At 41.6% G+C, this 11,780-nt stretch overlaps 1 protein-coding gene across 1 annotated transcript; it reads right to left on the bottom strand.

Moving 5' to 3' along the window:
• Positions 1–3,379: 3,379 nt before the first annotated feature.
• On the bottom strand, positions 3,380–11,222 carry LOC143850452 (uncharacterized). The gene is made up of 3 exons (XM_077359875.1): positions 11,095–11,222; positions 3,712–6,959; positions 3,380–3,599 (listed from the first exon to the last, which is right to left on the bottom strand). The coding sequence occupies exons 2-3, from the start codon at positions 6,787–6,789 to the stop codon at positions 3,591–3,593; spliced, it is 3,087 nt and encodes a 1,028-aa protein (XP_077215990.1). The 5' UTR covers positions 6,790–6,959; positions 11,095–11,222; the 3' UTR covers positions 3,380–3,590.
• Positions 11,223–11,780: the final 558 nt, after the last annotated feature.

Below are 11,780 nucleotides of genomic sequence, written 5' to 3'. Positions count from 1 at the left end.
AACAATGTAAGGACCAGACCAGTTTGGCCTGAACTTTCCTCTTGGGTCAAATACCGGTGCCCTGTAGGACTTCAATACAAGATCTCCAGGCTTCAAATCTCGGACACGAACCTTCTTATTGAAAGCTCTCTCAATCCGTCTCTGATATCCTTGGATATGATATAAGGCTCTCAGCCTCTTCTCATCTATCATCTGTAGCTCATTGTGTCTGGCCTTCGCCCATTCTGACTCTGGCAGATCGGCCTCCACCATCACTCTCAAAGAGGGGATTCTTAACTCAACAGGGAGAACAGCCTCCATTCCGTACACCAAAGAATACGGAGTCACGCCTGTTGAAGACCTGATCGATGTTCTATAAGCCCATAAGGCATAAGGAAGTTTGTTCGACCAGTCCTTATATGTCTCAGTCATCTTACTGATAATGACTTTGATGTTCTTATTTGCTGCTTCAACGGCCCCATTCGTCTGCGGCCTGTAAGGAGACGACTTGTGATGCCTTATCCTGAACTCTTCACACAGGTGTAACACTTCTTTCTTGAAATGTGATCCATTATCTGAAATCAACTCGTGAGGTACTCCGTATCTGCAAATTATATTGGTACGGATGAACTTCGCAACTGTGTTCGAAGTGATGGAAGCATAAGATGCAGCCTCTATCCACTTTGTGAAATAATCAATAGCCACCAGAATGTACTCATGTCCGCTCGAGGATCTCGGATAAATCTTCCCAATGATGTCTATTCCCCATACCGAAAACGGCCACGGCGAAGTCAGGGAGTGCAACTCCGAAGGAGGAACATGAATAAGATTCGCATAGACTTGACACTTATGGCATTTTCTTACAAATGCGAAGCAGTCTGTTTCCATTGTAGGCCAATAGAATCCAAGTCTAAGGATCTTTCTAGATAGCATCTTCCCGTTCATATGAGGTCCACAAACACCCTCATGAGTCTGCTCAATAAGTTCTGCAGCTTTATCTTCATCAACACAAAGGAGTTGTATGCCATCAAATGACCTTCTATATAGCTCTTCACCGCAAATGATGAAATTCGCAGATAACTTCTGGAGAGTTTTCCTTTCCTTGCTTGAAGCTTCCGGAGGATGACCCTTGCCTGAAATGAGGTTTCTGATATCTGTGTACCAAGGCTTCCCATCTGGACATCTAGCTGAAATCTCTATAGCATTTACGTGCGCAGGGGCCCATTGCAGTCTGATGGCTAACGGTTGAACTTCCATTGTAGCGGAGATATCTAACATCGAGGCCAAAGTGGCCAAAGCATCAGCAAAATGATTTCTGGTCCTTGATAAGTGAGTAAATGTGACGCTCTTGAATTTTTGGACTAGAGATTCCAAATACATATTATAAGGGATCAATCTATCTTCTCGAGTTTTCCATTGCCCATTAATCTGGTAAATGATCAGGATGGAATCCCCGAACACATCAATATCTTGAATCTGCAATGCTAAGGCTGCTTCAAGTCCGGCAATACAGGCTTCGTACTCTGCCATGTTGTTGGTGCACTCGAACTGCAACTTGATGGAGATAGGAATGTATTCTTTCTTCGGAGAGACCAAGACTGCACCTACTCCTTGCCCACGACTGTTTACGGCTCCATCAAAGTACATTAACCACTTGGTACTGAGAACCTCTTCTTCTTCGATATCCATAATTTCTTCATCAGGGAATTCGGCTCTTAGAACAGCATTCTCCTCAACTGGAGCATCGGCCAATTGTTCAGCTATAACCCGCCCCTTAACTGATTTCTGAGTGACATAACTGATGTCGAACTCAGACAATAACAATAACCACCTTGCAGTCCTTCCTGTAAGGGCAGGTTTCTCAAACAAGTACTTTAGAGGGTCCATTCGTGAAAGCAGAAGAACCTTGTTTGAAAGCAAATAATGTCTAAGCCTCTGGGTTGCCCAAACTAATGCGAGACAAGTCTTCTCCAAAACAGTGTATTTTAATTCATACTCTAGCATCTTCTTGCTGATGTAGTAAATGGGTCTTTCTTTCTTAGACTCAAGATCCTGCTGAGCAAGCATGCAACCCATCGCTGTATCCGTGATAGATAAGTACAACAGCAACGGCTGGCCTGGAATAACTGGTGAAAGAACAGGGGGCAAGGATAGGCATTGCTTAACCTTTTCAAAAGCCTCCTGACACTCTTCATTCCACTTCTTCGAGGAATTCTTCTTCAGAAGCTTGAAAATGGGTTCACATGTCATCGTCAGATGTGCTATGAACCGTCTCAGATACTGAACTTTGCCAAGGAAACCTCTGATCTGCCTTTCTGTCTTCGGCGGCTGCATTTCTTGAATCGCCTTGATCTTCTGCGGGTCCACTTCGATCCCTCTTTCGCTGACCATAAACCCCAAGAGTTTCCCTGACGTAACGCCAAATACACATTTACTCGGGTTCAGACGAAGCTGATACTTCCTGATCCGCTCAAAAAACTTTCTCAGGGCAACAGTGTGCTCAGGCCGAGTCTTCCCTTTTACGATCATGTCATCAACGTAAACTTCAACCTCTTTGTGAATCATATCATGAAGAAGAGTCGTGGCGGCTCTCTGATATGTAGCACCAGCATTTTTCAAGCCAAACGGCATCACTCTGTAGCAATATGTACCCCACTGAGTGATGAACGCTGTCTTCAACATGTCTTCAGGTGCCATTTTAATCTGATTGTACCCTGAGAATCCATCCATAAAGGATAAAAGAGCATGCCCAGCAGTGTTATCCACCAGGAGATCAATGCTTGGAAGAGGAAAGTCATCTTTAGGACTTGCTTTGTTTAAATCTCTAAAATCAACACACATTCTGACTTTCCCGTCCTTTTTGGGCACCGGTACTATGTTAGCGAGCCATTCAGGATATTCCACCACCTGGATGAATTTTACTTCTAACAATTTCTTCACTTCTTCATAGACTTTCAACTCCCATTCTGTTTTGAGCTTTCGGAGTTTTTGCTTCTTTGGCTTAGCACCAAGGATTAAGGGTAATCTGTGCTGGACGATTTCCTCACTTAATCCTGGCATATCATCGTAAGACCAAGCAAAAACTTCTTTGAACTCTTTAAGCAGGGTGATCAATTCCTTGCGTTCTTCAGGGGATAAAGTTTTGCCAATCTTTATTTCCTTAATTGAGGTTTCATCACCAATATTCACAGTTTCAACTTCCTCATCAAGTGGTTTTGCTCGGCGACTCTCCTCCTGTTGGATCATATGTCTGATTTCAGGGGGAGTTTTGTCGGCATCCTCATCAGAGGGGGAGTCTTGATTGTTATTATTAAGATTATCAGATTTTATAGCAGATTCAGCAGATGAAATAGAGACAGGAATGTACTCAAAAGAAGAATCCTTCATTTCATTGAAATTTGAATCATATACATCAACAGACGAATTACCCTCATCGGGGGGTACAATGAACTTTGGACTCATTTTTACAGACTCGATGGAAATGTTGACACCTGCGTCAACTGACTCAGAACTATAAAAGGAAACAGCAACAGATGCTTTATTATGAACAGACTCCAACTCAATCTCGCTTGAAAAGGAAGAAACGTCGCCGATCTTAGGTGAATGGTCCTCTATGGTACCTGCATCAAAAGACTCATTAGAAGATATAGACTCTGAATCAAACCCGGAGACTGACACGTATTTATGGACGACTGACTCTTCTGAAGGGATTCGTTTGTACTGGAAAATAACCTGGGGTAGGACTTGAGAAGTCCAGTTAGTCAGAGGTTCCTCAGCCGGGGTGATAAGACGAGTTGGGTCAAGTATCAGCGGGCTCCTGCCAATCACGGCCACAGTCTGTGACCCTTCTTGGAAAAGTGAATTCAGAAGACTCGGCTCTATGTGCTCTGTCCAATCAGCCTCAGACTCTGTCTCTACAATCTGCATACCCACTGGCTCATCTTCTAGCTCAAGATCGAAGAAAATCTCAAACCCCGGAAGCATCTGACCTGTGCTCTCATCCAACCAAAACTCTGCAAAGCCACAGAAAGGAAAGGCTGCGCCTTCTTTTCGGAATCGACCGTTCATTTTCAAATCAATGGGTGCCATTGGTAGCCCCAAGCCCCGACGACGGTTTTCTGCCCATTTCAGCATCAACTGCTTCATCTCTACAATTTCCTTCTTTGTAGGCTTGTAACCCAGTCCGAACAAACCATTGAATGTTTTGAACACAGGAAACTCGGTCAAACCTTGATGATATTTGCCTAACCCGGCGCCTGGCATATAGCCCTGTCGGCGAATCATTCTGATGACATTCGAATTTGTACTGGTCAGGAAACAAATTTCCTCATTCAAAGCCTCTTTGAAAGTGATCGTAGTTACCTCTAGTGAAAACCCCGTCAAATTGACATCTTTGGATCTTTCCCCAGTTATGTCCGGAGTGATCTGCCCTATCTCGAGATCAGGATCCCCCTTTACTGTTATCACTCTGTTCCTGCGAATGAACTTCAGTTTTTGGTGGAGAGTAGACGGAACAACCCCGACCTTGTGCATCCAAGGACGGCCAAGCAACAGTAAGAATGAAGCCTTAATATCTAAGACTTGAAATTCTACCTCAAAGTCTTCTCCGCCAATCTGTATCTCAGTGACCAAAGTCCCGATTACATCTCGGCGAGTGCCATCATATGCTAGAATACCCTGCTCGGATGGAATAAAATTCTCAGGACTGAACCCCAGGGTTGCTGCGGTGCTTAATGGGCAAACATTCAGTGCAGAGCCGTTGTCAACCAACACCTCTGGCACCTTCTTCTTGTTACAGAAGACTGTGATTTTAAGAGGCTTAGTATGGTCTCGGCCCTCAGGAGGTAAATCGTCATCAGCGAATGACAATGTTTTCGCAGCTCTGGCCATGGCTACGAGACTGACAAGCTCGTCAGGTGAGGTATTAACAGAAACTTGTGCTGCATTAAGCTCTTGAAGGACTAGCTTTCTGTGCTTCGATGAGGCCATTAGTAAACCCCATACCGAGATATTAGCCTGAGTCTTCTTCAGCTGCTTTAACAGGCTCTCATCTTCTTCGTCTGCGCTCACTTTATTCTGCCTCTGATTTTCTGAGTTTCTTGCAACCCCTGCCGGGTTTTCTACACTCAATTCTGGTGGTTTGAACACTCGCCCACCTCGGGTCATGTGACGCATCTCGTTACACTGATCATCCAGCAATAGCAGTTCGTCTTCGTCCGTTCTGAAAACATAAGGTGCATTACTGACATCCTCTTCAAAGTCCTCCATCCTTAGAACATAGGTGGCTTCCTTTGCTTCTTCCAGACCAACATTCTGAAGCGCATATGACTGGGCTGAAGATGACTCAGCGAGTTCAGCATCGTCAAACGACAGCACATAAGGTTCTTTTTCTCTGAATTCTCTGAGCTCTTCATCGTCAAAGTTCAAAACATATGTTTTATCAGATGTAATAGCGCAAATGAGAGCAGAGGGATCAAGGATGGGCTCATCTACAAAGATAGCGTTTGTAGTGGGAGGAGCAACAGCACGGTGGTTGGGGAGAGGATTCTGAGTGATATTCGGCCTTTCAACTGCAAGCTCATCTTTATCGATCATGTTCTGAATCGCGTGCTTCAAGGCCAAACAGTTCTCAGTCATGTGTCCCGGGCCCCTGTGATATTCACAGTATTGATCCCTTCTCCAGTTTCCGGGCAGCGGATTAGGTACAGGTTTGACATCCGGAAGTCTGATCTTCTTGTCTCTGATCAACTTCTTAAGTATCATGGGCAGTGGAAATGGTAATGGGTCAAACTGCCTGAACTGCTTCGTCACCATTGGTCTAACAACTTCATCAACAGGCTTGGTCACTGGTCTGGTATAACTGACTGCTTGTACTTCCTTCGGTTGGATCATAGGCCTCTTCCCCTCTCGGACATCAGATAGCGTTTTGGCTCGGAGGCCCTTAGCAATAGCATCCTCGATCTGGGTGCCGGTCTTAATCAAATGATCGAAATTCTGATAGTGCTGCGGCGCCATGAAGTGAAAGTACTGCGGGGACAAGCTCTTGAGGACCAACTTTATCTGGTCTTCCTCTGACATTCTATGGCTCAGTTGGGCAGACTTGCGCCTCCAGCGCCTAATGAAAGATGTGAATGTCTCCTGAGGATTCTGCTTCAACAGCTTCAGATCTCTTTTAGTGACCTCGATCCCTTCCTCCATGGAGAATTGTTCTACGAATCGGTTAGAGATTTCTTCTAATGTCCTAATCTCTTCTGGTTTCAACCTCAAAAACCATCTTTTGGCTACCCCTATAAGAGACATAGGAAACAAATGAGCCATCTGCTCTCGACTTAAGCCATGCTGCTGGGAAAGAGTGATGAACCATCTGACGTGGTTTCTCGGACACCCAGTTCCATCATATTTGTCATAGTCTGGTGCCTTGAACTTAGGCGGGAATATGGCATTAGGGGACATCAGAAATTCAGAAATATCGAATCCCTTGGACGCTTGAACCTTCATGCTCTCAATGTCACGAGCCATCTTCTCATACTTATCGAACAACTCATTCTCCTTGTTAACCGGAGGGACAAAGTATTCCCCAGCATATTGCTCATCTTTTAGATCGATCTCTACGGGAGAGATGACTGGTCTGGTGAGGTTAGGAGATGTGGCCGGAGGAGGCTGAATGGCGGGATCTTTAGAAGTAGAGACCTTTTGAGTACTCTGGTCTTTTAGATGAGTCACCTCATCTTTCAACCCTGCTATATCTCGACACATATTTCTCAACATTTCCTGTATAGTTATCATGGGGTCCACTGGATCATTAGCCATTTGGTTGACTTCAAAAGAACCTGACAACTCTGGTGAAGATGGTAAAGGTGCTGTTGGTGACACAGTGGGATCAAAGTGACGAACAAGTCTAGATATTGAGGTAGGTCTAGACCAGGTAGGTTTAGCTTGGGTGCCCTTTTTTGAAGCGATGGTTGCTATCTTTCAGAATCCTGATTGGAAGTTAACATACTAGATCAATAATCATGAGATAAAGATTCTGAACAAATAGAGAAAAGAGTAATCTTGAAATACATCAACGGGTATGTTAATTTGGAAAGAATCCTCAATCTATTCCTTAAGGGTATAACCGTTCTTCTTTTGGGAATGAAAGAGTCAGGAACGATAAACATCCCTAATCAAAATAAGTTTCGATCTCAGCAACGATCATGCACTCAAAGAATACAGGTGAGATCAAACTTTTTCATCAATGATTTCGATATGATCCAGAGGTAAAAGATATATGATAGGTAAACATTGATCAATGAAAAATCAATGGCTCAGATAATAGACCATGGCCATAAGAATGACAAAAGTCGGGTCAAGGACCAGATCTAAAATCTGAATGATGGATATCAACAACAAGATGAGATCAAGATGAGATGAGATAGCATAAGATTGCTTTCAACAGATGGATCATGAATGACTAATCCTATGAGATCTTTGGAAATGAATGGGATTTACATCCTAACCCCAAAGGAAAAGTTTTTTAATTTTCGCACATTTTATCAGTGTTACCTGAAGGCATCAACCCTAACCCTAATCTAGCGGAGTGGAGAGAGGATCTCGACTCATGACTTTGTTTGTGTACCTAGGACCGATCGTAGCCATTGAAAGATGGACTACGGCCTAATCTAGACACAAATGGGTAGGATATCCTAAACTAGGCTCACACACACAATTGGGTAAGATATCCTAAACTAGGCTCACACACGTGATGCACATGTGTTCGTATACTACATGCATGTGTGGGTTAATCTAGGGGTAAGGCCAAGAGTTCCCTTAGCGCGAATCCATGTTCGATATACTGTACCAGTGTCCGGCGTATCAGTACGTGAACAAGAGATCCGTTTACGTACCATAAAGGTACTAGGCTAAGGGTGGAATGCTTCTCTAGCACAGAGGCACCAGGTGATGAAATCCCAGTCAACCATGCTAGATAACACTCCGGGTTCCTAAAATAGGACGTGTGTGCATGTGAGATGCAGGGGTTTAGATGAAAGTGATGTAAGTGTGTGCAATAAGTTCGCGCAATCTATGATGCCTTCAGGTTTTGTTAGATTAAGTTTGAGTAAATGTGATGAGAAAATAAAGCATACAAACTAATCTAACAAGCATAAAAGAGATAGAGTTTTCATGAGCCAGTTGAAATAGATTCAAATGAGTTATCCTTTGGAATTGTAATGAAGTTAGGTGGTCCCCAGCAGAGTCGCCAGTCTGTGGGACCCGATCCCGCGAGAGGGGTGGTGGCGCGAGAGTCGCCACGCACTATCTCTTGGTCTCTCGTACCCACGCGATTGGCGTGTGCCTTTTATTATTAATTTTAATTCATCTTTTATGTGAACTTGGGATCACTAAGGCAATCCGAATTCCACACAAAAGAGACTGACAGAGTCGCCACCTAGATGTGGGATCTAGGACCCATAATTAACCAGAAATCTAGACTCACTACCTGGTTACAAGAATGGAAGGTATGGGGATTTATCCACCACATGCACCATTCCTGCCCGATAATCGGTCTTCAATTCCAAAAGTTAACTCTTTTAAACTCATTTTTAATGGCTCATTCAACTCTCTTGTTAATGTGCTATCTATGTGACATGCATCCTATGATCTAATTTCAATGTGAATCCTAAATGTGTATCTTGATTTCTTAATTGGTTTGGATTCAATCTAAGTGAAAGTTCTCCTAAAATTCTAATTTCATGGAAAATCCTAAGTGATTTGATTGTTTCAACAGTTTTAAAAGTGATTAGCCCGAGTCCTCAGATGGTCTGGTATTCATCCAAAGAAGCCTACGTATCCCCGCCTCCACGAGAATCAAGGCAACGTAGTTCTTCGCGCCTATTCTAAGTTATGATGCCTAAGACACCTAGCCCTCTATCCTAAACTCGATCTAAAAGACCGGACCAATTATTAAAGTTTATTGTACAATTATTTAAATTCCAGTGAATTGTGAATTTTAGGACACCCTATATGCCCTAACTAAATGCAGATTAGCCCTACGCTGATGCAGGTGGTTCTTACAACCTATGTGTGACTAGGCTGTATTTCCTAAGGAAAACCAAGGGTGGACTAGCGTATCCTACTCTAGTCATCACTCGGCGATGTGGATCGCCAACTGACCGGACGAAGGCGCTCCTATAACTCTAGGACAGACCTCTAACTCTAAAACAAGCACACAGCAAACAATCAATCAAACAACCTATCAAAAGAAAAACCCTAACTCTAAAATTCTCTATCGAGGAGAAACTCCTAACTCTAGAGGAAGGTCTTTTGAAAACAATATTTTAAAGGTTTTTGAAGAAGGTTTAAAACGTTTATTTACAAAAAAAGTTTGGCTGGACTTGGGATGTAAATCCCAAGCTGCACTACGTACCTCGGAAGAGGATCAAGCCAACGTAGTTCGAAAACGAACTCTCAAACTACGCTTCTAAAAGAAACACTCACACTTCAGATTTTTTAAGGTTTTTTTATATTTTCAAATGTTTTTGATATTTTTAAAGTTTTCAAATGTTTTTGAGTTTTAAATTTCTAATGTTTTTGGATTTTAAAGCTTTTTCAATGCTCAGGACCTTTAGATGTTTTCAATCTTAAAGGGAACACGCAAGAACAACCACAAACTAGGGCAAAGCCCTAAATCCAAAAGGGGAAACCCCGAACAAACAACTAACGTCTCAAAGAGACGAACCATAACAAGAAAGATAGCGTCCCAAGAAGAGAGAAAACGATCCAAGATCCCAAGCAAGCAAAGCTCTAATAAGACTGAGTTAGCCTCTAATTAAAACGAAGTAATCAACAACTCTAAAGGAGAAACTCCTAACTAAAAATATTAAAGAAGGGTACAAATGAGCAAATGAGTCAATGACTCTCTAATAGCGGTGGAAAAACGAGTCAAAGACTCCACTGATAACAACTAAAGGATAGACGAGTCAAAGACTCCCTAAAAGAGATGGAAACACAAGTCAAAGACTCACTGACAACAACATCACACAAACAAATGAGTCAAAGACTCTTATATGAGGCAAAGCATGCCTCCTATGGGTACACCAATTTCGGCCCAGAATGGCATCCAAGGGAGGGAATCGTGCGCTCTTTCCTTGCGCAATTTAATACTTAGGTTATAGCATCTTATTGCCTGGCAGATCTCAGGATTTCCGTGGACAGTAACCTCGGAGCCAATAACATGTTATAGCTTAAATATCTAAATTGTCAAAGATTGGTTGCAATTGGGATACGATTATGGATGCACTGGCCATTTTTCGAGGGAAATCTAAAGACCCTAAGATTTCTGTTTCAATGGATTAATGAGTTAACATGTGACAGAGATTTAAGGTTCTTTAGAAATTTTCAGATGATTTTCAATTAATTTCGGATTTTCAATGGATTTTATCAATTTTAAACATATGAGTGTTTTTACAAGTGAAACTGTAGCAAACGAATTCGAAATGAATCAAAATTTCTACAGCAGTAAGATGGGTATCCATGCAGCTTACGGGATGAATTTTGTGGATTTGTACATTAAGCTCATATTTAATTTTGATTTAACAACAATAAGACCAGATTGCAAAAATAACACAGAAACTACTAGAAATAGAAATCTAAATTCCATGAAATTTCTACATTAGTAAGATATAAGTGAAAATAGCATGCTGTAAGATTTCCATGAATTTAGAAAACTATTTACTATCAGTTTCGGATTTTTTAAATTTCAAACCAGATTATGAATTAACACTACAGCTCATATGAAACAAGATCAAAATCACTTGAAAATTTTACAGAAGCAAGAAGTATAGAATTTAAGACTACTGTAAAAATTTGGAGAATTGTATCTGTGATTTGACATCAGTAACAATTCTCCCAAAATCTGATAATTTTCAAAGAATGCATAAAATAATATACCAAACAAAATCCAAAAATTCTCACAAATTCATGGTAGAATGTATCATTATCATATTATTTTCCCACGAAATTTCATTATTTGTGGAATCTGTTTAGTATATCTTTTAGTTTTCTTTGTTAAAAATCATGCAAAAATCCGAAAATATACCAAATAATTCTAAAAAATTCCGAAAACAGTGTACCTACCTGTGATGAGTTCCTCGCCGAATCCAAGAGCCAAAGAAATCCAAAAATCCGGCCGACGTGCGATCCGCTCCGCTTCCTTCTTTGTTTTTATATTTTCCTCTCTCTCTTTCTCTCTTATTTTCTCTCCCTCTCTTCTTTTTTTTTTTTATTCTCCTCTTTTCTTTTTTTTCTTCTTTTTTTTTCCCTCTTCCTTCTCTCCTCTTTTTTTTCTCTCATCACCTCTCTTTATATAGTGAAAAACTTAGTGGAGAGGTGGAAATAAATAATGAGAATGGTGGGTGTGGTGGAGAATAATGGAATATATAATGGTAATGGTGGGAATGGTGGTGGGAATAATGGAATATATAATGGTAATGGTGGGAATGGTGGTGGGGATAATGGAATATATAATGGTAATGGTGGGAATGGTGGTGGGAATAATGGAATATATAATGGTAATGGTGAGAATGGTGGTGGGGATAATGGAATATATAATGGTAATGGTGGGAATGGTGGTGGGGATAATGGAATGTATAATGGTAATGGTGGGAATGGTGGTGGGGATAATGGAATATATAATGGTAATGGTGGGAATGGTGGTGGGAATAATGGAATATATAATGGTAATGGTGGGAATGGTGGTGGGAATAATGGAATATATAATGGTAATGGAGATAATGGTGTTATTTTAAAGGGAAAAATGAAGT

The sequence above is a fragment of the Tasmannia lanceolata genome, unplaced genomic scaffold (genome assembly GCF_043159265.1).
Source record: "Tasmannia lanceolata isolate RefF3 unplaced genomic scaffold, GAP_Taslan_0.1 ptg000001l, whole genome shotgun sequence".
Classification (NCBI taxonomy): Eukaryota; Viridiplantae; Streptophyta; class Magnoliopsida; order Canellales; family Winteraceae; genus Tasmannia; species Tasmannia lanceolata.
This window is presented reverse-complemented; position numbering and strand designations above follow the sequence as displayed.